We start from the raw sequence: 27,816 nt of genomic DNA, 5'->3' as shown, positions 1-27,816 counted from the left end.
GAAATATGTTTCAAACATGACATCAGCCGTCCCCACAGGTAATCAAAAGACTTCTACATTGTTTCTCAAGTAACCAGGCTTGTAGTGATAAAAACGCCCGAATGAATCAGTGGAGAAAAGCAGCACCGTAGCACATTGTCTATAGCAAAGAATGTGTTGAATACGATAGGGGTTGTTTCTCCCATAAAAGAACAAAGTGAAATGTGCTTTTGAAGTTCTTAATACTTTTTACTTTAAAAACATCAAACAATTACAACAAATGTCAGCAGACCATGATTATTTATTAGTCATACCTCTGTAGTGTGACAAAGACTGGTATCAAAGTTGATCTACCCCATAGAAAAATGTTAAGAGATACAACACAAGTTAAGTAATCCATAGGTGAGCCTAAGCCAACACATCCCTTAATCATATTCCACTTCTGTATTGTGTATTAAGACTCTTTCTCCCTTATATTATCAATCTATTTCTTCATGTGTCATTTTCTATTACTGAATACTGTTGACCGTAGTACCTTGGCTTGATTCTCTATTTGTTAATCGCAGTAGCACTTCAGTGTAGTGGCACTAATTTCTCAAATCTGTCTGGTGTATTGGAGATGAATATAGATTCCCCATGTCCTGCATCTGTCTCCAGTGGCGATGGCCGTTCAGGGGGTCAAGCGTTTGGGGTCACGGGGGAACATGGAGACCTGGCGGACATTGTGAAGACCCAGGTAGAGCATGCAGACTCTTTCCAGCCCTGAGGGAGAGAACTCACCGTCACCGTCACAGTACACTAACGATGAGTATATTTAGAGTACCGTTACAATGTTTTTCATAATGACTATATTTGCCATGAGTATATTTAGCATATATTTACATTGGATTTCATATTGAGAGGGTATGGGTTTAGAATATGTATTTAATGTCTTACCAATGCCACCACCTCCGTGTGGGGGAGCTCCGTAACGGAAAGAGTCGATGTAGGACTTGATCTTCTCCAGATCTGCATCAACACTTTACATATCAGCACCAGCCACCAGTGTATTTGTAACATAGTAAAAATATGCTTATTCTCTAGCAATCGCTTGAGAGGAGGGAAGGAAGCATGATTTATTGAGTGACAAATATTGCCGCTTTGAATAACAAGGCAGAGTTGTCTAATTACCAATGTTGTGGTGAATGGCCCTCTCAGTGAGCAGCTGGGCATCGTGGATCCTCTGAGCGCCAGAGAGGATCTCCTCTCCTCTCATGAACATGTCGTAGGAGTTGGAGTATTTCTGAGGAGGAACCATCAGTCGTATAACAAGTTTAGTGAATGCCACAATGGTGTCATGAGCATGTGTTGTGTGCGTTTAGTGACGCGCATACTTTGTCATTGGGGTCAGGCATGGTGTAGAAGGGCCTCACAGCCAGGGGGTACTTGTCCAGCACATAGAAGTCAGTGTCATACTAACAGAAAGGAAACAGAGTTGAGTTAGTCCGCTTTACAGCTAGATATGACCTGCATGTGTACCTACAGGTAACTGCCAAAAATAAAGGAAACACCAACTTTCGTGTCTTAATAGGGCATAGGGAAACCACGAGCCGGCATGGATTCCACAAGTGTCTGGAACTCGATTGAAGGGATGTAACGCCATTCTTACAAAATCATTTCCATAATTTGGTGTTTTGCTGGTGGTGGGAAATGCTGTCTCAGGCGCCGCTCCAGAATCTCCCATAAGTGTTCAAATGTGTTGAGATCTGGTGACTGAGACAGCCAGGGCATATGCTTTACATCATTTTCATGCTCATCAAACCATTAAGTGACCACTCGTGCCCTGTGATTTGGTATCCTATGGGGGCATAGCCATGGTAGCCAAAATAATGGCCTACCCAGCATTTCTATACATGATTAACTCCGAAACCACACCTGTGTGGAAGCACCTACTTTCAATACACTTTGTATCCCTTGTTTACTCAAGTGTTTCCAATATTTGGGCAGCTACCTGTAGATACAGAGAGTAATATAACTACATTTGTTGTCACCCCGAGAAGTCAATGGCATGATAACATACCTTTTCTTTCACCAGACGACCGAGCAACTTCTCATTTGGAGTGCTGTGAAAAACGTTAAACAATTTACTTTAGATCAATTAAAAGATAAACAAGAAAAACATCAGTTCCCGACTTAAAAACAAAGCCGTCTTTATTTGAACTTTACTTGAAGGTGTTATCAACAACATGTGTAAACGTAACACTGCTGCAAACTCTTGACCCGCCACGGACCTGAGGTCCTCCTCGTCTCCCATGTCCACCCCGGCCTCCCGGAGCATGGCCACGCCCTCCGTGTACTCCAGCCTCAGAGTGGGCTCCAGGAACCTGAAGGGCTCACTGGGGTACTGCTTCCCCACCGTCTGGATCTCAGTCTGGAACCTGGACAACATACACACACATAAACAAACAGGCGAGCCAAACATACACATCGCCGAGTCATTCAACGGACACCTGCTACCTCAGCACAGATGCCGTGCCCTTTCAGCGGTGTACTTTCTATAGGGCGTCATCCATGTGTTCCAGTTATAGCCCTGTAATGGGCTCTCTAAAGATTCAACCGTACTCATTCACTTTGCTTGAAAATATGGGTTAGAAGTGCATCGACATCTTACTTGTCTCGGAGCCCTTTGAAGATCTGCACCATGGTGTCGGTGATGGACTCGATCACTTCGTGGTAGTGGTAGTTGAACGCCAACTCAATATCCAGACCTACAAACTCTGTCAGATGACGATGGGTGTTGGAGTCTTCTGCTCTGAACACTGGAATGGAGAACATCTTCAGTTAGTATCAGCGCCATTGTATTTCACTAAGAGGATTAGATCCATCACCCCAGAGGTATACTAGACATCGGAGGCAGCGTCTCAAATGGCACCCTACTCCCTTTATAGTGCACTATTTCGACCAGGGCACACTGATCAGACATACGAGACTGCAGTGGGGGGAGAAGTCATTACTCCCCTGGTTATGTGTGGATCTGGCCAGGTGATGTCCCTGTTGAGCTACCTCACAAAGAGACTGGGGACATTATGCAACCAAGCACAAGCCAGTGAGATAAATGTTTCCTATGGCTCAACATGTGCGCAGTCACAACACCATCTACATATGCATGAAATAATCTGTGTATATGTGGTAATCCGCCCAGGTTTAATATTGTGTAGGTCACTTTTCCTGAATAGTGTTTGTTTGTTGACTACATAACTAGCGACTGATGTATTCAACACAACAGTTTCATTCATTCCCATTATTGGATAGTGTTCATTGGGGAGTGAAAAGGGGTTAGGTGAAGGGCTTAGAGATGTTGTCTTTTCAATATATATCTTTTTATATTTGACACTTTATTCAGATGGCTTGAAACAAAAGGGGAGAGACGGGTCCAGCAGGAACACAGAAGTAAGGGGGACGCGAGGATTGAACCCTTGTCTCCGGAGGGGGGGTAAAGTATATGTGCCTGGCGGGAAGCATTACAGCTAGACCACAGGTTCTGCCCTAGATATTGACTCACCTGGTCCCACACAGAACACCTTGTCAAAGTCAGCACAGATACACATCTGCTTGTAGAGCTGGGGAGACTGGGCCAGGTAGGCGCTGGTTTTGAAGTAGGACACAGTGAAGACGTTTGCGCCACCCTCACTGGCAGCTAGAGAGGAGAAAGATACCTTTGAGTCAAACTATCCCAGAATAGAAGCAACACATGACCCAATATAATATTTTTTAACTAACCTTTGTGACAATTCAATTTCCTAACAATGTAAGCATTTCACTGTTAATCTACATCTGCTGTTTACGAAGCATGTGACAAATACAATTTGATTCGATTTTGATTCCAATTATTAACCATTAAAAGAGATTCTACAGTACTTTAGCTAGTAGTTCTAAAAGTAGCGGTCATGTCCAAAAGTGGTCCCCGGAAAATGCGTATTACAGCAGATATGTGCCCCACTTCATTGCTCTCTCACTCTCTAAAATGTTTATATTTTTTTGTTTTTTAAACTCATTTACCGACTTCGGTACAATTATTTGAATACCATTATGGTTTTTTTCTTTCTGTGAGCTCAATGTGCAGTTTCTGTAGAGATAAATCAGATCAAGCCTAAACTGTGATATGTAGTAGGGAGTTGTAGTTTCCAACAGGCCAATATTCTACATAGTTTAGGGCAGAAAACGTGGTAACAACAATGACCATAATCCATTGCGCGTTTGCCTACTTGTGCGGTCTGTATTGAGCTATAATAAGAACAGTGTAGGAAGACACGGAGGCGGGGGAGAAAACTTGCAATCAAGAGGGACAGAAAGCAGTTGCTTCGCTACCCGAAAATACCTGATATAAGTGATTGATAGTTGGAATTCAGCAGTCATAAAAGCACGCCTTGTTTACTTTTAAGAACTTCTAAAATTGTGATTTTGTCAGACAGCATAGGTAGCAGCTCTATAGAGATGAGATGATGACTAGGAATTAAATAATAAAGTCATCAAATAAAATAAAGTAATGTGAATAAATTATGGTTAATAAGTAATAAGCAGTAATGGGCACTACCTTTCATTTTAGCTTTTTTAAAACTTGTATTTAATGTAAAAAAGAAGAAGATTGAAACCGAAACCCGTGGTTATTTTTTGTAGAATCTAACTGTAACCGAATGAACCTCAAAAAGCACTAACATTGACACATCCAGCCCAAAGCGGGAGGTTAAATTTTTTTTTTTAAACTTAGTAGGCGCCACATTTCTGGAGCATGTCTCTAACTTACATATGAGCCATATTTGACAAAGGTGTTATCCTTTACAGAAGGGTGGTCACAGAGTACATTTTGTACAGTGTACTTGTGATGGGTGTTGGCAGAGGAAAATATGTTTTTTCTTTGAGTAGTAAACACTGTTGATACACAGCTGCTTGCACCTAAAAAGGCGGCAATTTTAAATGTGTCAATGCCAGGCTGGGCTTATTTCATTGGCTCCTACAGTTGAGGAAGTGAAAGGAACACTTGTTACACCCCAGCTCAGTACACTATATGAGGTAGTACATGTTGTGATGTGGTGGAAGGTACAGCAGTAAACAACACTTATGTCTTACGTTGGTTTAAAGCTTATTTCTATAGCTACAAAATATGACACACGCTCATTCATTATGTGCTCACACTTGTGAAGTGCAGTTTAGCTCATCAATAAGAGCACGAATGACCAGACAAAGTCGAGCCGGCACTGCTCCACAAGGTAACTGGTAGACAGTAATCCTACTGTGAATTATCTCAAGGGTATGTGAACTAGAGACCCTATCAGCAATAGAGGAATGAATGGCGTTTTTGAGCTTGAATTTCAACACTGCTCACACTCTACAGCCCACCTTCCATTACCCAAACCCATCTGAACATGAAAGAGCATGTGTCCTTGAGACTAGTGGAAAAGTACCTCGTCTTCCTACTACCTGTACTTAATACAAGTCAAGTAGGAATCTAAAGGCCAATATTGTTCGCCTTTAAACTTTTAATTGACAAATCATGTCCAGTCTGAGACACAGGGGCACGTTGGTGGTACCTGATATGATTTTGGGGGTCTGGATCTCCACAAAGCCCTTGTTGGTCAGGGTGTCTCTAAAGAGCTGGCAAACTCCAGACTGCAGGCGGAAGATGGCCTGGCTGGTTGTTGTCTACCAAAGGAGCAACAAGCAGAAACAACAAGAGTCAACAGAGGTATTACAAAATGCCAAAGATGAGTCAATAACACTGCTTTGAGTCACATCTTGCCTCATACAGTCTCGACACCTTTCATTTCATTAAAGGGAGTGGAAATAGTAAAGGCTTGGCCTATTTCCAAATGGAACACTCAGTTTTACCTTTTTATTTTACTTTTTCAATTGTACTTTTTGCCGTTGATTCAAGTTAGAGTAGGGTGCATTTCACACTAATGTAAGCCTTTAGAAAATAAACATGAGATATAAAGCTTTGTTCTCTTTTTAAAACCTAACATTGGCAAACAAGTTCATCTGAAATTCTCTATTCACATACAAACATAGTCACATATAAAATCAGCTTTGAGCAATCTGGTTGTATACAGAGGTAAACTTAGTTGCATAGAAAATAACCCAATCATCAAAACAACTCGTGATGAGGCACGTCAATGAGCTGGGTATTACACAGAACATCTGGGAAAGAGCAGAGGAACCGTTAAAACCCCCCCGACCCTATGACCGTTGGGCTACAAACAGCATTGTGAATAGGTGTGTTCTTTCTTAGTTCTAAGTTGACTCATTTCTTAATATGACTGGTGTTATTAGTAAGGATTTATTCAACCAGTTCTATCTGGCTTCATGCATCTACATAAAGCCAGGGTCAGGCACTTTGATGAACCTCCTGATTGAAAAAAGGCTCACATTTCTATCTTCTAGACTTTCCCAAAGTCCTGAACGGGAGTTTTCTGTGTGACTATCCTATTGTCAGACAATGAGTCTGGGCCAGTCAGACTTTAGTTCAGGGCCCTGTTAGAAATGGTCAACTGATATTTTAGTCCATGAACCCCCCCCCACCCAGCTCATGGATTATATGTATAGTTGACAGAGGTCAGAAAATAACTACTGCTCTGATGAATAAAAACACTTCTGAAGAACCCTAGAAAAAAACACTAGACAAATACCATACCCAGCGAGCCAACCAACTGCTATGATAGCCTGAGTAGGAACTGACATATCAAAAGTATTTACATAACTCAAGGATTTCCTGTGTAAAACACCTCTACTGTGAGCAGATGGGCGGGCTGTGGTGTCATCATAGATCACTTCTCTTTCGACATCCTCACACCAGGGTGGAGGGTATAAAAGAGAGTGAGAGCAAAATAGCTCAGTGCGTCACTCTCGTTGACATTCAAGTTCTCAAAACAAGTGTCTAACGGGCCATGGCTTGTGGTTTTGGTCACATGCCACCACCACCACTCAGATTGTGACTTACTGCTATTGTCTTTCATTAGAGTGCAGCCATTTATTTTCAGCAAAAATGTCTAGCTAGTATATCTATTTCTCAAAGGGAGTTCCAAAGAAAATTCTGGGAACTAATCCTTCCATTTTCACAACAACTTGGAAAACCCGAGCCTGGTGTGTTAGGAGCTGTTTCATTACTTTTGACCCTTGATTGTTGAGCCGGGTTTGGGGTCTGTGTGAAAACCGCTTTATGGGTTTACTGTTCATTTAAGTGTGGTTGTGATAACAGGCCCAAGTCCATGAGCTCAAAGAGACATTGTGTAGAAGCAGGTGTTGTGACAAAGCCAGTCTGAGGCGAGCGCTAAAGCTGTTTTCCTGCTGCTGCCACATCAGTGTGGGCGCCTCAGAACAGGGCACAACAATGAGACCTCTAGCAACCCTTTCCTTCCCGAATCCCTGCAGTTCTATACTGCACTCTACAAGCAGGCTAACTCAGTGCCTTCCTGCGAAAAGGGACATATGCCGTGATTCTGTCACAAATGGCATCTCATCTTTACAATATCTGTTGATACAAATGTAATGTCTTCAAAACCCAATAAAACTCATTATGTTTCGTTTTTGTGTAATTAATTTGTCATCGAAGAAGGTAACACTGGCTTATGAGTGATAGTGTAGAACTTACTCTGAGATCAATGACTCGGTTGTCCAGTCTGGTGTCCTGGTTGACCGTCGCTCTTCCGTCCTGAGGAGACACACAACAATAATTTCACCACATTACAAAACACTGAAGTATTTAACACATCTGAAGAACATCGGAACAAGCTAAGTGTGAAAACTGTGCCTACGGTGTGATATTCAAAATGTATCAAATGTTCTGTGTGTCCTACAGTACACTGAGTGGAACACCTTCCAAACACTGAGGAACACCTTCCAAATACTGAGTTGCGCACCCTGGATTCACCTGTTCAGTCTACATCTTAGAAAGAAAAAGTGTTCTTAATGTTTTGTACACTCAGTGTATATCTATGTCTGTTTGTTTTTAAACAAAGCAGGTCTATAAGGTTTAAAAATAGAACAGGATAGAACACAATATAAAAAAATATATATTATAACAAAATGTAGTGCAGCAGTAAATATACAAATAGTATGTAAACATTATTAAAGTGACCAGTGTTCAAGACTATGGTCATGGAGCAGCAGTCTCTAAGGTGCAGGATAGAGTACCCGGTGGTAGCCGGCTATTGACAGTGACTAAGGAGCAGAGTAGGGTACTGGGCAGAGGTCGGTGGCAGTTTAAAAGTCTGATGGCCTGGGGATGGAAGCTGTTAACTTCTTGGATATAGGGGGCGCTCTTTTAATTTATGGATAAAAAAAGTGCCCGTTTTAAGCGCAATATTTTGTCACGAAAAGATGCTCGACTATGCATATAATTGGCAGCTTTGGAAAGAAAACACTCTAAGGTTTCCAAAACTGCAAAGATATTATCTGTGAGTGCCACAGAACTCGGGAATGAGCCTGCCCTTTCTATCGTTTCTCCAAGGTGTCTGCAGCATTGTGACGTATTTGTAGGCGTATCATTGGAAGATTGGCCATAAGAGACTACATTTACCAGGGGTCCGCCTGGTGTCCTTTGTCTAAATTGGTGTGTTATCTACAAGCTGCACGCAGTCATCCAGTGAGTGAGAGGAGAGAGGAGGCTTTCAACGAACTATATATCATGAAGAGATATGTGAAAAACACCTTGAGGATTGATTCTAAACAACGTTTACCATGTTTCAGTCGATATTATGGAGTTAATTTGGAAAAAAGTTCGGCGTTTTGAAGACTGAATTTTCGTTTTTTTTTGGTAGCCAAACGTGACGCACCAAACGGAGCGATTTCTCCTAAACAAATAATCTTTCAGGAAAAACTGAGCATTTGCTATCTAACTGAGAGTCTCCTCATTGAAAACATCTGAAGTTCTTCAAAGGTAATGATTTAATTTGAATGATTTTCTGGTTTTTGTGAAAATATTGCCTGCTAATGCTAATGCTAAATGCTACGCTAGCTGCGCTAGCTGTTACACAAATGCTTGTTTTGCTATGGTTGAGAAGCATATTTTGAAAATCTGAGATGACAGTGTTGTTAACAAAAGGCTAAGCTTGAGAGCTAGCATATTAATTTAATTTAATTTGCGATTTTCATGAATAGTTAACGTTGCGTTATGGTAATGAGCTTGAGGCTGTATTCACGATCCCGGATCCGGGATGGCTCGACGCAAGAAGTTAATCAGTCTCTCGGTCCCAGCTTTGAAGCACCTGTACTGTTGCCGCCTTCTAGATGGTAGTGGGGTAAACAGGCCATGACTCGGGTGGCTGAGGTCCTTGATGATCTTCTTGACCTTCCTGTGACACCGGGTGCAGAAGTTGTCTTGGAGGGCAGGCAGTGTGCCGTATGATGGTGCGCTGGGCAGACCGCACCACCCTCTGGAGAGCCCTGCGGTTGCACACAGTGCAATTGCTGTACCGGGCAGTTATGCAGCCCGACAGGATGCTCTCAATGGTGCATTTGTAGGAGTTGGTTAGGGTTTTAGGGAACAAGTCGAATTTGTTCAGCCTCCTGAGGTTGAAGAGGCGGTGTTGCGCCTTCACCACACTTGTGTGAAGGGACCATTTCAGGTCCACAGTGACGTGAACAACGAGGAACTTGAAGCTTGTGACCCTCTCTACTGTGTCCGAGTCGATGTGGATGGGACGTGCACTCTCTGCTGACTCCTGTAGTCCACGATCAGCTCCTTCTGTTTTGTTGACGTGAAGGGAGAGATTACTTTCCTGGCACCACTCCACCAAGGCACTCACCTCCTCCCTGTAGGCTGTCTCATCATTGTTGGTAATCACCCCAACCACTGTTGTGTAGTCAGCAAGCTTGATGATTGAGGCTGGAGACGTGTGTGGCCACGCAGTCATGGGTGAACAGGGAGTATAGGAGGGGGCTGAGCACACACCCTTGTGGGGCTCTCGTGTTGAGGATCAGCGTGGTTGTGGTGTTTGTTACCGTAAGCCACAGTATTTGGCTGGCAGCCACATGCATGGCCATCATATTTCTAATGTTTATCATATAAAGAATGTAGGGCACAATGCTACATTCTTTATATGATAAACATTAGAAATATCATGACGGCCTCTGCCCAGTACCCTACTCTGCTCCTTAGTCACTGTCATTACATTTCCATTGTTTTGCTTAAAGTTAATCTTTCATTTTACCAGAAAAAAGTAGGTTGGATACACTGGATACACACACTATATACAGAGAAAAGTAGCTACACATCAGTCAGAGCGCTGTCTGCTGATCGAATGCCCGTTTGTAAATTCTCATCTGAGTGGAGAAGTGCAACTGAAGGCCAAAATGAGTCTGATGCCGAGCAGAAATGACAAGAAGCATTTAAGATCTGCGTTTTATATTTAGTTTTTCCTGTGTGGAAAAAAACACTGAATTCTGCGTTAACACGACCTCTAAGTTGAAGCAAGTGGCTGAATAAATAAGGTGACGGGGCATTATATAGTGTTCACTTTCTGCCGTGTTTGAGAAGTCCAAGCCCATTGGACGAGTTATCTGTACAGCTGCCACTGCTTGATTTCCTTGAGTTTTTTTCTCCTCTCTGTTCTCGGCCTGTCTACTTCTCCCCCCTCTTCTCCGAGCAGAGCCGGGGGGCCCGTTGCCCTAACGACTCCATACTCCACGCAGACAAAGCGTGTACACTGTACTGTTCTTCCTTCAGACAAGCATGTGTCAAGACTTTGTTCATTAGCACAATGTCTCTCGTTCACATTCACTTGTATATGACCAAACTCGTTAGACCCTACCTACATATGTGTAACTTTATAAGCTGGATTGCCTGTTTTAGCATTTAGTTTATTTTAGTTTGAGCTCGTTAGCATATTAAGCTATGAGCCCCAATGGAAATTCGCTATTACATGTGCTAATTTTGTTAGCATTCTGGAAATAGACACCCAATGGGCTGTTGCGTTTTTGCCGACCCCTTATGTACTAAGCCGGTAATACCGTAAATCCCAGTATGTGAGGAGGACGGTATATGACGATATGAAAATCTGGATAGCGCCCAACCCTACTAAACACCTTCACCCATTTCAAGGAAAACAACAAAGCCACCGACGTGGGCCCCTGCCACTCTTGAGGACTGTGTGCTCCCAATCTACGTGGCCGACGTGAATAAGACATTTAACCCTTGCAAGGCTGCCAGCCCAGACGGCATCCCATGCCGCGTCCTCAGAACATGCGTAGACCAGCTGGCTGGAGTGTTTACGGACATATTCAATCTCTCACTGTCCCAGTCTGTTATCCCACTGGCTTTAAGATGTCCGACATCGTCCCTGTACCCTAGAAAAGAGTAGGTAACTGAACTAAATTACTTTTGCCCCGTAGCACTCACTTCTGTAATCATGAAGTGCTTTGAGAGGCTATTTAGTGACGATATTACCTAGATCTTACCCAACACCTTAGATCCACTACAATTTACATACCGGCCCAACAGATACACATACAATGCAATCACCAATGAACTGTTTGAATACAACCAATTCCAATCATATAAAAGATTAAAAGAGCACAGAAGCTCCTAAATATTAGAACACGATGCCCAAGATTGTCAGGCTTCCTGGAACTCACGTGGGGTTAAAACAGCCTTTGAACACAGTTCACACATCCTGCTCAGACAGGGAGACACAGAGCCAGCCCTCCCCAACGGCAGGTGCTGTAACGGACAGACAGAACAGACAGGCCCAGCCCAGAGTCTCCTCCCCAACGGCAGGTGCTGTAACTTAGTGACTGCAGCTGGGTTTTGCTTGTGGCATAAACACCGACACCCTTCAGCTGTTTCTGAACTGAACCACACTAGAGAGAGGCGACCCTTGAGACAGACACCGACCGAGAACATGGCAGTATAGGACCAACACAACTCCAAAACAACAGCCACAGACATTGAGTGTGGGGACCAAGTCATGCATTTTTCATCCAGTGTCTGTGTTTGAACTGGAACAGCATTAGAAGAGAGGATCATCTCTGAATGCAATGAGTTTGACATTTGATCAGCTACAAAGGGCTGCCTGCGGGAGGCCCAGGAGCCCTGGCCCTCATCCTCACCTCATCCCCCTCTCCATCCGGCCTCACACAATCCTCCAGCTGCAGGGGCAGACGAGGCTCGGCCTGGCTGATCACAAAAATCTGAGACAAGGGGGGGGAAAGGTGATTTAGTTTTATTTATTTTTTTAGAAGGGAGATGTTGGTTCAAATAGATTTACAGTTAGAGTACCTCTACATTCACGGTACTTTCCAAGTTGAACTGCAGAGTGGAAAGGAAAGTACCACAATTCCAAAATCAGAAAGCAAATCAAGTCTCATACAGTTATCTTTTAACCAGTAGTTTCTCTGATTAATAATGAGAGTCAATAGCTGTCCCTTCGTCACAGTAAGTCTGTTGGATTGTGGGTGTGGTCAGACGGAGCATCAGACAGCCCTACCCTCTCAATGTGCAGCTCCACATCCTGCTGAGTGCAGCTCTCGATCTTCTGCTCCACTTTCCTCACCATCGCCTCCACGTCCACGATGCTCTCCTTGTTGATGCTACAGACGGGGGGGATGAGAAGCACAGCGCTTAGAAGTCTACACAGTTCAATTGTAGTCAAACAACTGGGAGGCTAGCTGAGAACTGAAAGTTTCCATTCAAAACCCTGATTGAAGTTCAAACAGTCACAGAAGTGTTTCAAAAGCTGAGAAAATTGTGTTTGTGTGTGTGGGGGTAAACTTTGATTTTTTTTCTTTAAAAAAAATAAAAAAAATCATAACACTGACTACTCTTCCTGAGGTAAAATGTCACAGGATCACATTGTTTGGAAGGTTTCAATATGACCACATTGACAGATATATTTCCTATATTCTTTTGATTGAATCAGTCTATTGGGAGAACGTGTAAAAAATCAAAAATAAACATAATGAGACACCAATATGAACTACAGTAAAACACCAGTGGCCACACAACAATAAGACAAGAGGTTAATCAACTATCTGAAAGAGGCCACCGCTGTCCTTTCTCAATGTTCTAGATCCAACAGAGCCTTATAGAAATATGATGAGCTATCAATACCAATTGTCACATAGCATAGGGCCAGATTGAACAAGCTCAGTGTAATCCTTCACCTCTTCTCATTAAAAAGCAGTAACGAGAGACAGGACAGTGGTGAATGGTGATCCCAGTCAGTCCTCTGCAGCTGCCTCAGTCACAGACATCCACTACGAGGATCAGCTAGACAAATAAAGCCCACATTAATAACCTCCTCCCTCAAACATCCTACCAGCCTGCCTGGGGACAATAAACACTGCCCATCAACTAATGAGTCATACAAGTAAGGCTTTTGATTGACTGGACTAGTGTCTTGTCCACGGGCTGTACTTGTACATCAAGCTGCCTTCACAATACAGAAAAAGGAGATCCTATGGACCGCTCTGGCTCAGACAAGGCTACTTACTATAGTCTTAGCGAACAACGGACTATATATTATAAAGATATGTGAAACCTTTCAATGCATTGTTTAACGCGCTCTAGTAAGAGAAAGTAAAACGAGACACGTAGAGGAAATTGTTGACGGGGACGCAGAGGATACCCTAACCCTAATTTAACTCTGTATGGGGAAGTTTAAATACTATATGTGACAGGTGTTGCAAGCTCTTCTCTATATGTCACCACTAACCTCAATCAACCTTGATGAATATGAAAGGACTCCTGTAATGCAAAGCTTACTAAGCGTCCATAGAATTCAAGGAACGTAGAACATTAAGAGGCTTGATTTGAACAACTTGTTAGGGCCAAGTGTGTGCTTTGATAGAAGCTGAGTGTGCTTTGATAGAAGCTGGTTTGTGACTGATGCTTAGTTATGGATCAAATGGGTAGTATCCCAAATGGCACCCTATTCCCTATATAGTGCACTACTTTTGATCAGAGCAGTCAAAAGTAGTACATTATGCAGGGAACAGAGTGCTATTTGGGAAGGAGCCATCCATGGGGTAAGTGGTTGCATGCAATAAGTGCAATACAATCAACTGCCACATCAAACCACATGACATTACACAAGCAAAGGAAAAAGGAACCAAATCATTTGAGGAATCGCACCACAGGATTTCTATGAAACACACAATCTGATAGACAAGATCAAGCCAGAGCATTAATGTCCTTAAAGAAGTAAAAACCAGGGTCATATTTACTAGGAACCAAGCGAAAGCAAATGGGCCAAAACAGGGGCCTTGCTGAATTTGTCCAATAAGAAACGCGTGTTTTTGTTCTCGGTTGCAAAGAGTTTTGCTTCGGCCTGCACTAATGAATACGAGCCAGCTCTGAAGCAACCTTCAGATTGTATCATTACACACAAAATGTCGAGAGGAAACAGAGTGGTCAAACCACTCTGATACAATTTACAAGGCTGGTCAGAAGTTTCCGTCAATGAGGTGGACCAGTGTGACTTGAGCCTTGGCCTAAATAACTTGTGTGGTCTTTATTTGTGGTCAGTTTCCTTCCCTACCAGTCTAAGCCTGACATAGACCTAGTTCAGCAGGAAAACAAAAAGTGGCTGAGACCTGGTAAGAGCTTTTCTGGGGTCTGTGTGACATTAAGTGGAATTCATTTTTATTACCTTTATTTAACTAGGCAAGTCAGTTAATAACTAATTCTTATTTTCAATGATGACCTAGGAACAGTGGGTTAACTGCCTTGTTCAGGGGCAGAACGGCAGATTTGTACCTTGTCAGCTAGGGGATACAATCCTGCAACCTTTCGGTTACTAGTCCAACGCTCTAACCACTAGGCTACCTGCCGCCCCAAATACGCATGGAAGGTGCGTCACAATCGCTACATGTAAACAACTGGAGACACTGCCATTTTTGGAGACATGTTATTGGCAAAGCAGCGCTATTGTAGCTAGAATAAGAGTGTAGGAGTGATTGTTAATTGTTAATCATTTTTGCTGGCTAAACGTGGGTCTAACTTTAAACAATTCACTTATTTACCGTTAATTAGCCACCACAAATCTCTTTGCTAGCCAACGCGACACTGTCTCCAAGGTGTCTCCAGTAAAGTTAATGTTTTGACAATTGTCTCCACATTCCAAGCGTATTGGACTGATTTACTGATCACAAAACAAGTGGCGTTTGACCTATCTGGTCCTCCTGTTTACACTTCATAGTTTGTAACGAGTGTTAAGAGTCATTCATTACTGTCAGGTGCAATCAAGTCAACTGAAAGAGATGAGAACATATCACATGCTTGGTATGGAAAAGTACAGTATCCTCTTATTGTTATGCTTTTCATAAAAAGCTCCAGCAATGGACTAATTTGACTCTGACCCCAGAATGACTAATGATGCTCAGGCTCTTAACTACCTCTTCAACTTTGATGTACTGTATATATTGTATCTACTCTTATCTGGGCAGGAACGGCTCCATTAAACACTTCTGTACTGTATCCCATCTGAAAAAGTGGACCCTTTTGTCGGGAGCGGAAAAATTAACAATTCTTTCAGAATGTGTGAAAATGAATCGGGAGCCCATTAGGATCCAGCTTTTCCCACCATTGTTTGTCGGGGGCCACCAGGAAATGCAGTCTTGTACTCACTTGGCGGCAAACTTCACCATCTGCTTGCTGGCACGCTCCCCCACGGCGACTAGGGCCTGCACGTTAAACTGCTGCTGACGCAGGACCAAGAAGCACTGCTTCCCTATAATGACCACAACAACACAATAGACATCAGCTGGGTACCTCTAATTGGGTCTAGCAACTCCTAATGCACGTGTCAAAAAAGGAGCCATGGTTCTATACAATGCCAGGTCACTATCTCAGGCCAACATGGCAGAGGTCATATCTGCTTTAGATACCACCTCTCGCCCAAAAAAAAACAAACATTTTCAATGCATTTCCAGGTAACGGTCAGAGAGCAGTGAACGGACGACCCTTTAAAGAAAGTGTAAGGGGGGTCGAGAGCCAATTCCCAAACCACACACCTTGAGACCAAGGTAAACTATCATGCCAACATCAGAGACCACCCAAGTGCTTTGATGTGGTTTCCTCTGTTCATTGACTGGAGGAGGGCCGATTACAAAAAAAACATTCACTTCATCCCAGTGTAAATCAGGATGTTATTCTGCTCTCAAGGACATCCTTCACTGTAGAGTTCAATGAATGAACGGAGGGGTTTTCCTGGAAGGAAGTCGCCACGAGATCATCATAATATGATGGTTTATTGATTAGCATATTGTTAGCACAGATGTGTACGTGCTCGATGTTTCGAATCATTCTGGATGGGATCCGACTAAGGCAAGGCTCACTGAGTTCATTGTATTATAGCCTCAAACTCAGACAACCTCGGAAAATGACTACATTTAATCGAAGTTTGTGGTGCCATTTAAATAACTGAGCTTTGGTCAGTTTTTAAACTTTTCAAAAAGGAACTTGCATGTGCCTGTGTAATACCTACAGAAGAATCTGTACTGAACAAAAATATAAACATAACATGTAAAGTGTTGATCCCAAGTTTCATGAGCTGAAATAAAAGATACCAGAAGTGTTCCATATGCACAAAAAGCTTATTTCTCTAAAATGTTTTGCACAAATTTGTTTACATCCCTGTTAGTGAGCTTTTCTCCTCTGCCAAGATAATCCATCCACCTGACAGGTGTGACATATCAAGAAGCTGATTAAACAGCATGATATTCATTACACAGGTGCACCTTATGCTGGGGGCAATAAAAGGCCGCTCTAAAATGTGCAGTTTTGTCACACAACACACCACAGATGTCTCAAGTTTTAAAGGGCGGTGTAATATGCATGCTGATTGCAGGAATGTCCACCAGAGCTGTTGCCAGATAATTTAATGTTTATTTCTCTACCATAAGCCACCTCCAACGGCATACTGCCAATTTGGCAGTATGTCCAACTGGCCTCACAACAGCAGACCACGAGTACCACACCAGCCCAGGACCTCCACATCCGGCTTCTACACCTGCGGTTTGTCTGAGACCAGCCATCCGGACATTTGATGAAACTGTGGGTTTAAACAACTGGAGAATGTCTGCACAAACTGTCAGAAACTGTCTCAGTGAAGCTCTACTGCGCACTTGTCGTCCTCACCAGGTTCTTGACCTGACAGCAGTTTGGCGTTGTAACCGACTTCAGTGGGAAGATATTCACCTTCGATGGCCACTGGCATGCTGCAGAAGTGTGCTTTTCATGGATGAATCCCGGTTTCAACTGTACGGGGCAGATGGCAGACAGCGTGTATGGCATTGTGTGGGCGAGCTGTTTGCGGATGTCAACGTTGTGAACAGAGTCCCATGGTAGTGCTGGGGTTATGGTATGGCAGGCATAAGCTACGGACAATGAACAGAATTGCATTTTATCGATGGCAATTTGAATGCACAAAGATACTGTGATGAGATGCTGAGGCCCATTGTCATGCCATTCATCCGCCACCATCACCTCATGTTTCAGCATAATAGTGCACAGCCTGATCAACTCTATGCGAAGGAGATGTGTCGCGCAGCATGAGGCCAAGGGTGATCACACCAGATACCTGACTGGTTTTTCTGATCCACACCTCTACCTTTTTTTTTTTTTTAAAGGTATCTGTGACCAACAGATGCAAATCTGTATTCCCAGTCATGGGAAATCCATTAGGGCCTAATGAATTTATTTCAAATGACTGACTTCCTGACATGACCGGTAACTCTGCGAGTTATATAAAACTTTGCACTCTGCGACCCCCATCCCCTAGGTCCCTCACCACCCGGGTTGCAAATAAGGTGAAAAACTCCATTCTGGTACCATGCAGTTATTTTCCTAAATTGTGTACATTTCTAGTAGGTGTTGACCACATTTGCCAACCTGAGGAGAGTTGACTGAAAATAATGTCTATTTCACCAGCCACGTTGGCGGGTGGTCAACTTGCAGGGCTCCACAGTGTGAACGTTACATTTGAGAATAACAATGGTCAAAAGTCAAGTATGTGGAAGTCAGGGTTAGAAAAAAGCTGCAGTAGCCGTTCTCAAAGTTTTTCTGCTGTTCTGTTTCATAGCTGCTAATCGCACAAAGAAATGGGAATCCTATAACCCACCTCGCAAAGTAACACTGCTTGGCAGGAAAGCTGTGCGCACTTAGTGAAATGCTGATAGATTCATTTTTGGAGGCGCTGCACACAGGCATAAAAGTTGGTCTAATTTACTTTGAAACTTTGTCCTCGTGTTTCTTGGCTATTTACATTTAACTAATTTAGCCGATGCTCTTATCCAGAGCGACTTACAGGAGCAATTAGGGTTAAAATGTCTTGCTCAAGGGCACAGACAGATTTTTCACCTAGTCGGCTCGGGGATTCGAACGAGTGACCTATCGATTACTGGCCCAACGCATTGAAAATGTACATTGTTTGTTCACAAGCTTGGTTGTTTTTCAACGTTAGTTTGAGTCTGCTGCTTCAACTGATAGCGAAGAGACGCCCTAGTCAGAACTCAAATCTCACACACACACACAATGACTCGAGTGGACCCGTTACCACGGTAACTGCACGCCCTTAAAGGGGCAGCTGAACTTTTTGGTTAAAAGACTCCAGTAACAAAAACTTAAATTAAATTGAGCAATACACCACATTACTTCTTACGAATACATTTCTTGTTTCAGAAACAATAGAAAGCATGGTCATCTGTTGTTGTGTTTTTTGAATGTAATTATGGCAAATAAATATTTTTGTTGGTTAATTAAAGATCTGAGTGACTGGAAGATTTTTGATCTACCTGCTACAGTGACTGGTGAACCAAATAGTTCATTTTAGGCCCTGATATTTGGCCCAAGGACAGTTGGTGATCTGTTTGGTAAACCCTAAGAATTGGGTACTTTTCCCACCACTGATAAGAAACATGGCTGTGGCCTGAGGAAGTATGTTATGAAGCTGGACAAAGATGGAGAATCTCACCTTTAGCTCTGCTGGTGTGAACCCTGGCACGCACCCAGATCAGCTGGTCAGCCTTCTCAGGTGTCAGCTTCTGGACACGCACCAACACCCTGTCTGGCTCACAGGGCAGAAAAGAGCAACTTTCAATACAACTTAAAAGACCATATACCCCCTTCCCCCCACACACACTCATATTACGAGGAGAACAAAAGTCATAAATATGAAACACTGCATAGAAGTCGCCCCATTCTCTGTGCCTTATGACAAATGGACTCGGCTTTGCCGTGTCACTCTGAGGCATGCTTAACGTTATTATGATCAGCTAGTTGAGACAGAGAGCGGCCTCATGCGCCCCGACGGCTGTGAGCCGCCCATTTGGCTGAACCTGATTCCACCCACATGAAAGGCAGGTTGGCTGTCTCTATCGTTCCTCATCCCCGAGGACAGGCATGCAGGTGAGAAACAAACTTTGTTCTCTGCCATTGGAGCTGAAAGAGCAGGCAGACAGGTGGACGACCCAGTTTCTTTCACGTTTATCTGGGAGCAATGGCAGGCTATTAGTCACCACAATCATCTTTGATATCTAGGCCGTCTCTACTACTTCCACTACTGACGCCATGTCCCTGAGTCACTCAGATATAATCACGTTGTCTATATTACTTAACAAGTAGTAGTAAACATGGTTGTTGAAATGGAGATATCCTCTGTATATAATATGTTTGTTTTGAAGAACAAAGAGGAGGAGGAAGTTGCTGACTGTACTGACCCAGTTTCTGCTGGGACTGGACCATCTGGGGGACACCGTACCGATCCTTGGCAAAGTCCTGCACAAATAACAAATAATCTGCTAAGCATTTAAATACAATAGCATTAAAGGAAACATCAGCGGTGCATAAAATGTAATATTCATTTAACATTCCACCATATAGAAAAGGTGTAAATCAATAAGTAACATCTGAAAACTGAAAAAGTGAATTGATCCTCCAGGATATTTACATCTTCATCTGTGCTTTGTGTGTCAGCAGCCTGAAAACAATAGAGGCAAAACAGTTAGTTAATGCAACAGGACATCCTGATGAATCCTGATAAAGGGCCTTGTATTGGAAACAGCTAGTGGACTGATATTATGACAAATATAACTGATAAACAATGGAACCCCCCTCCCTTGCCCGATTGTGCCCTCCGCACGTCACGTCAACAGCTGTGAGGGGCAGAGAGGCAGATAAAACCCACTGACCAGCTTGGCCTGCTTCTCAGCTTTCTTCGCCGCTTTCTCCGCTTCCTTCTGCTGTTTTTTCAGGCCTTTCTTCGACTGGGCCTGGTCCGCCTCCTCCGCGGCTCTGCAACAGGAAGTCCAGAACAACGCAAAACATTTAAGTCCACTTCCTAGGTCTATTTTTCCAGCTTCCTGTAGGAAGTTTTTGACCAGTTAATTCAAGCCATCACCACCTCTGGCTTGCTGTCCCAATGACAGGCTTTTAAGTTTGTCTACCTTTAATCCTATTGTTTTCACATGCTTTCAAACACAGCAGTTAGCATGTGAACTCTGGGATGGAGCGGGGAAAGGTGTTTACACTGTCACACAGTGAGATGGATAAACACAAAGCTGGTATGAGCTGGGGAGTAGAATAATGCTTTTACTATTCCTCTCTAATCCCCTCAAAAGGAGAAAAGCCCTCGAAATGAATAGTAGATATGGATAACCTTGTTATGATAGCATTCATCTGGATAACTAGTGGTGCCTTTATTTGCAAACAATGTGTTATGCTGACAATTCAATAACTCAAGGGGAGCTGGACAGAATACAATCAGTCTACTGTGAAGACAAATAAGGATGTGGACATTAATTGCTAACGACATAGCCTGGACAGCAACATGGCTCATCAACCTAACAATGGACACAACTATTAGGGAACTAATAGGTTGCTTCAAATTCTTGGTCAATGGGATTAAGGACTACAAGGGTATCAAGCCTACAGTTGAAGTCGGAAGTTTACATACACCTTAGCCAAATACATTTATACTCAATTTTCCACAATTCCTGACATTTAATCCTAGTAAAAATTGCCCGTCTTAGGTCAGTTAGGATCACCACTTTATTTTAAGAACATGAAATGTCAGAATAATAGTAGAGAATTATTTATTTCAGCGTGTATTTCTTTCATCACATTCCCAGTGGATCAGAAGTTTACATACACTCAATTAGTATTTGGTAGCATTGCCTTTAAATTGTTTAACTTGGGTCAAAAGTTTCAGGTAGCCTTCCACAAGCTTCCCACAATAAGTTGGGTGAATTTTGGCCTATTCCTCCTGACAGAGCCAGGTTTGTAGGCCTCCTTGCTCACACACGCTTTTTCAGTTCTGCCCACAAAATGTAACTGGGAGTCATGAGTGCAAACAGCCGAAGATCAAAGGTAAGCGATTTAATTTATTGTTTTTCTGATCGTGAACAATCTACTTGGTTGCTAGCTGTTTGTAATATTTTGTCTACTGAGAGAGATGTTCTTACATAAACGCTTGTTATGCTTTCGCCAAAAGGTTTTATTGAAATCTGACACGCCAGGTGGATTAACAACAAGCTACGCTGTGTTTTGCTATAGTGCACTTGTGATTTCCTGAAAATTAAATATTTTTAGTAATTTAATTTGAATTTGTCGCTGTGCAATTCAGCGGATGTTGATGAAAATGATCCCACTAACGGGATGGGTGCGTCAAGAAGTTAACTAGTAAATAGTAGCCTACAGCAAAGTGTGTTTAAATCAACTTGTTAACAATTTCTGCTGGTTTGTTTTTGCTACCATGTGGGTTTGAGCTTGCTTGAGCCTGCTCACTGAGGAGTGTTAATTCACCGGTTTCCATACATATTTCATTTTAAAACATTTGTCTTACAAAGGAGTTGTTTAATCTAACTGCTTAACTATTTATCTATACATGGAATTGTATTTGGTTTTTACAGGAAAATGCTACAGGCACCATCTGATGCGTGGAGACATTTCACTGCAGCTAATGTAGAAGGAAAAGTTCTGTACATTTGCAAATACTGTGCCAAAACAAATGAAGAATACAACAAAGATGCAGAATCATCTGGCCAAGTACATAAAGTTCCCTCAGCGCTCACAACAAGCAACCTCTGACAAAAGTCCCTCTACTTCTAGTCGAAGTGAAAATGATGAATCAGACACCTTATCGAAAGCAACAGCTCATGGTCCTCCTGGAATAAGAAGTATTTTTGACTCAATAGAGGAACATAGTCAGAGAAATGCTGATGAATGTCTTGCTCGAGTTGTATGCAACTTGTTCACCTCTAATGGTTACAGGCAATGTGTATTGAAAGAGATTTCTGAATATTCTTCGCCCAGCATACACCCCTCCAACCAGACATGCTTTATCTACTCATTTTCTGGATGCAGAGTTCAACAGAGTTCAAGTGAAGGTCAAACAAATCATAGAGAAAGCAGACTGTATATTGCAATCATCTCTGATGGGTGGCCGAATGTTCATGGGCAAAGAATAATTAACTACATCATCTCCACCCCTCAACCAGTATTCTACAAGAGCACAGACACAAGGGACAACAGACACACAGGTCTCTACATTGCAGATGAGCTGAAGGCAGTCATCAATTACCTTGGACCACAGATGTTATTTGCACTGGTGACAGACAATGCTGCGAACATGAAGGCTGCTTGGTCTAAAGTGGAGGAGTCCAACCCTCACATCACACCCATTGGCTGTGCTGCTCATGCATTGAATCTGCTCCTCAAGAACAACATGGCACTGAAAACAATGGATACACTCTACAAGAGAGCCAAAGAAATGGTTAGGTATGTGAAGGGTCATCAAGTTATAGCAACAATCTACTTCACCAAGCAAAGTACGAAGAATAAGAGCATCACAATGAAGCTGCCCATTGGGGTGGTGATGTCATCATGTTTGACAGTCTCCTGGAGGGGAAGGAGTCTCTCCAAGAAATGGCCATATCACAGTCTGCCGATATGGACAGCCCCATCAAGAGGATCCTCCTGGATGACGTATTTTGGGAGAGAGTAGTAAGCAGCCTGAAACTCCTGAAACCTATAGCAGTAGCCATTGCATGGATTGAGGGAGACAATGCCATCGTGTCTGATGTTCAGACTCTGCTTGCAGATGTAAGAGAAGAAATCCGTACGGCCCTGCCCACTCCACTGTTGCACCAAGCAGATGAAACTGCAGTTCTGAAATACAAAAAGCGTGAAGACTTCTGCCTGAAGCCCATACATGCCGCAGCGTACATGTTGGACCCCAAGTATGCTGGCAAGAGCATCCTGTCTGGTGCAGAGATCAACAAGGCTTATGGAGTCATCACTACCGTGTCTCGCCACCTTGGCCTGGATGAGGGCAAGGTTCATGGCAGTCTGGCGAAGTACACTTCCAAGCAAGGGCTTTGGGATGGAGTTGCAATATGGCAGTCGTGCCAACATATCTCATCAGCCACCTGGTGGAAGGATCTTTGTGGATCTGAGGCTCTTTCCCATTGCCTACATCATCCTCCAAATCCCACCAACATTAGCTGGCTCAGAGCGCAACTGGTCCATATTTGGGAACACACACCAAAGCACTCAACAGGCTGACCAATACAAGGGTTGAAAAATTGGTGGCCATCTGGCTAGAGTTGAGGCTTTTTGAGCCTGACAATGAGCCATCCTCAACAAGGCTGGAAAGTGATAGTGAAGATGAGGCCTCAGAGTCTGATGTTCAAAAGGTGGACATTGAGGAGGTGCAAATCAATATTAGGAAGGGGTTCCTAATCAAAATCAATTCAAATGTTATTGGTCACATACACATACTTAGGAGATGTTATTGCAGGTGTAGCAAAATGCGTGTACAAAAAAATGTTCTGGGCTAATAATATAAGAAATAACGCACAAAAAAACAATACACAGCAAAGTTGCTTAGGAGCTAGAAGCAGAGCTGCCATATCTGTCGGCACCATCTTGTTCTTGTTGGGTATACTCAGTGTATGTCTGCTGCAGAGAGACAAGAGAGAGCATGACCCAAACATAATAAATCAGGGGATAAAAAAAAGTGCTAAAAACATGTTGGCTCACAATTAAAAAGATGGAGAACAAGCTATAGGATGAAAAATATGAGTTTTGTCGCAGGTATAGCCATCTAGCGCTAGCTGACGCTACCTACAGTAGCAAAAAAAGAAAAAAATGTAATTGTAGTGATTTTTCACCCCCATCATTAGAGTACATTACATTATACTGTACTCTACTTATGTGGGCTCTACTGTAATGCACTATACTACACTTTTATTTACTGTGCTCTACTCCAACTGTGGTTTGTAACTACTATGATTTCCCATTGTGGCCAATTCAATTGTAGTCATTTTGTTACAGATTATTCGGTCACTACCTATTTGGTAACAGGGTGATGAGTTTTAATCATTTGAAGGGGCAGCTCAGTTTAAAAAAATTATATTTACACACTATGGGATCAAAATAATACTGATATTGTGAAAATTATGATAATGCCCTTTTTGTGTAAGGGCTGTTTTAAATAAATGCCTGGAATTTCAGCCTGTTCAGGTGAGATGGAACTTTTGGCCACAATGTGATCTGATTATAATAGACCAATGACTGTTCCTACGGGTAAGGGACTGGGCTCTAGACCACCCTATCAACCAATCAGAGCTTTGTATTTAAATATCTTTACATTTGATTCATATCCCACACAATCAGACTGAGCATTTCAATGGACAAAGGAGGCTCAGGGAAATAAATGATTAAAACTATCTTTTGGAATTATTTTTCATTAAATAAACACACATTGATTTATTCGATATACAGTGAGGATTTAAAAATAGAATGCTTGGGGGCTTTAATAATTCATGAACAAAGTTTTTACTGATACAATTTAACTAATTGATAGGTCTACCCGTACTTGTTACTTCTGTGAACTTTCATAATCCTCCCTCCTAATGGGGTAGAGAAAGCGTCTTCTCATTCTGTTGGTAACAGAATGACTAGGCAATAATTCCTAAACCAACGAAGAGAAATAACTTCCGGCTTTTACTTCAACATTATTGTGTTTTGATGTACTTTCTAATACCTTAAGACTTTTTCTAGTAGATGTTTTTTTCAGAACCCTTTTCCATCTGTGTGACCAGATATCAAAGCCTTGCTTTATTAATCATTTTTAAGATAGAAAAATGGTTGAAAAACATAACTATGCCTTAATTTCCCCAAAATATAGACTCTTAGCATTCATTTAATACCAAAATGGATATGCTCCTATAAACTTCAAATTGGTGCTCATGGGGTCTTAAACATGGAAATGACCACTAGGCAATCTTTCACCCAAACTCAAAATTCCTGACATTGAATTATGTGGCAAATCCTTAAATTCTGTAATACGATCATAGCATCCCCTGGGAACCATACGAGTATGTCAATAGACAATATAGCCAGGATGAGTGAGGGGAATTAAGCACATTCACACCCATCTACATATCCAGTGGCATTAAAACACAATGAGGAGAGGAGGAAATTGGTGGTAGGACCCCTGACCAGGCTGCAATACAGTTAATGCCATCTAGCTTCACAGATGACATATTCCTCCAAATGGAAGACTCAGGGAGTCAGTCTAAATATGTTAACGGGTGCCATCATGCACAGACGAATAAAGTACTAATCATTAACAGAAAACAAATAATTGAATAAGTTAAAGTAAAATGACATTAACTGATTCATTAGGCACAATACTCATTCTTAACTTTAATGAATAGGCCTAGGCTACTGTACACATAGGCCTAGGCTAACTTTCACTCATTATTACAGTGTTTCCACTTTTTGGGACTTCTGCTGCCCCCATGACACCTTCCCTCTGCTGTCAAATCACTTCTGGACTAGCCTACACCTGCTGTGAGCATGGTCTTCATTACATTTAACCCCGCCAATTGTAGTTGTTTAATGCACAGTAGATGCAAATATATACAGTACCAGTCAAAAGTTTGAACACACCTACTCATTCAAGGGTTTTTCTTTATTTGTACTATTTTCGAATCATGTAGTAACCAAAAAAGTGTTAAACAAATTAAATTAAATTTGAGATTCTTCAAAGTAGCCACCCTTTGCCTTGATGACAGCTTTGCGCACTCTAAGACAGCCCTACAGGGAGGCAGGATTGTCCTCACAGTGACAGACCACGTGTAACAACACCTGCGGGACAGGTACAGGATGGCAACAACAACTGCCCGAGTTACACCAGGAACGCACAATCCCTCCATCAGTGCTTAGACTGTCCTCAATAGGCTGAAAGAGGCTGGACTGAGGACTCGTAGGCCTGTTGTAAGGCAGGTCCTCACCAGACATCACCGGCAACAACGTTGCCAATGGGCACAAACCCACAGTCGCTGGACCAGATAGGACTGGCAGAAAGTGCTCTTCACTGACGAGTCGCGGTTTTGTCTCACCAGGGGTGATGGTCGGATTCACGTTTATCGTCGAAGGAATGAGCGTTACACCGGGGCCTGTACTCTCGATTTGGAGGTGGAGGGACCGTCATGGTCTGGGGCGGTGTGTCACAGCATCATTGGACTGAGCTTGTTGTAATTGCAGGCAATCTCAACGCTGTGTGTTACAGGGAAGACATCCTCCTCCCTCATGTGGTACCCTTCCTACAGGCTCATCCTGACATGACAATCCAGCATGACAGTGCCACCAGCCATACTGCTCATTCTGTGTGTGATTTCCTGCAAGACAGGAATGTCAGAGTTCTTCCATGGCCAGCGAAGAGTCCGGATCTCAACCCCATTGAGCACGTCAGGTACCTGTTGGATCGGAGGGTGAGGGCCATTCCCCCAAGAAATGTCCAGGAACTTGCAGGTGCCTTGGTGGAAGAGTGGAGTATCTCACAGCAAGAACTGTCAAATCTGGTGCAGTCCATGAGGAGGAGATGCACAGCAGTACTTAATGCAGCTGGTGGCCACACCAGATACTGACTGTTACTTTTGACCCCCCCTTTGTTCAGGGACACATTATTCCATTTATGTTAGTCACATGTCTGTGGAACTTGTTCAGCTTATGTCTCAGTTGTTGAATCTTATGTTCATACAAATATTTACATGTTAAGTTTGCTGAAAATAAACACAGTTGACAGTGAGAGGACGTTTCTTTTTTTGCTTAATTTATACTGTATTCTATCATATTCTACTGTATATTAGTCTATGCCGCTCTGACATTGCTCATCCAAATATTTATATATTCTTAATTCCATTCCTTTACTTTAGATTTGTGTGTATTATTGTGAAATTGTTAGATATTACTTGTTAGATATGACACTGTTGAAGCTAGAAACACAAGCATTTCGCTACACCAGCAATAACATCTGCTAAACACGTCTATGTGACAAAAGTTGATTTGGTGCATGATGGCACGGTCAGAAGACATTCGCATGCATGCATGATTAGCTTGCTAATGCTAGCTAGCTCCTACTAACAAGTTAGTTCACTGTCGTTAGTTGCTAACGTTAGCTAGCTGTCACACTTTAACTGTAGCTGCTATGCTTGACTTTTTCTATGCAAAAATGGCCAGTTACATGTTTGCAATTACCTAGCTAGCAAACTAACGTCCGTTTATTTATTGGTAGAAAACTGATCAATTCAATTGCTTTAGAAATCACCTGCATTAGCAAGCCAGATGCTAACGTTAGCAATTAACGTTAAAACATTGAGAAATGAGAACGCTGATCATTTTCTCTTACCCTTGGACAGCGTCTTTAGTCATGACACTTGTGGTTATTTTGGGAAGTTAAGGTGGCTAGATATCAAACGTTTCTTGACTATTATTCTCTGACAGAGTCACCACATCATCTGCTCACATGCATTGGTGGTCGTAGAAGGACCTGATGCAAAGGAAAGGAGTTTCACTCA

At 42.6% G+C, this 27,816-nt stretch overlaps 1 protein-coding gene across 1 annotated transcript; it reads right to left on the bottom strand.

Annotated features, from left to right (window-relative positions):
* Positions 1–260: 260 nt before the first annotated feature.
* On the bottom strand, positions 261–27,816 carry LOC112225153 (aspartate--tRNA ligase, cytoplasmic). Its single transcript, XM_024388830.2, has 18 exons — positions 27,648–27,816; positions 20,140–20,242; positions 19,899–19,928; positions 19,669–19,726; positions 18,924–19,016; positions 15,578–15,680; positions 12,438–12,540; positions 12,061–12,141; positions 7,604–7,663; positions 5,547–5,658; positions 3,521–3,655; positions 2,630–2,777; positions 2,250–2,396; positions 2,039–2,081; positions 1,353–1,433; positions 1,150–1,261; positions 916–987; positions 261–741 (listed from the first exon to the last, which is right to left on the bottom strand). Exons 1-18 carry the CDS (start codon positions 27,668–27,670, stop codon positions 650–652), a joined length of 1,596 nt encoding a protein of 531 aa, XP_024244598.1. The 5' UTR covers positions 27,671–27,816; the 3' UTR covers positions 261–649.

Source organism: Oncorhynchus tshawytscha, linkage group LG26 (genome assembly GCF_018296145.1).
Source record: "Oncorhynchus tshawytscha isolate Ot180627B linkage group LG26, Otsh_v2.0, whole genome shotgun sequence".
NCBI lineage: Eukaryota > Metazoa > Chordata > Actinopteri > Salmoniformes > Salmonidae > Oncorhynchus > Oncorhynchus tshawytscha.
Note: the sequence above shows the minus strand (reverse complement) of the source record. Positions and strands in the feature narration are given on the sequence as shown.

Excerpts from the sequence above, each read along its gene's own strand:
- LOC112225153 (XM_024388830.2), bottom strand. The coding sequence starts at position 27,670 with ATGACTAAAGACGCTGTCCAAGG. Across the intron at positions 5,659-7,603 it reads ACCGAGTCATTGATCTCAGA|ACAACAACCAGCCAGGCCAT; the intron begins GTAAGTTCTACA and ends CTCCTTTGGTAG. Across the intron at positions 742-915 it reads ACACGGAGGTGGTGGCATTG|GGCTGGAAAGAGTCTGCATG; the intron begins GTAAGACATTAA and ends TCTCTCCCTCAG.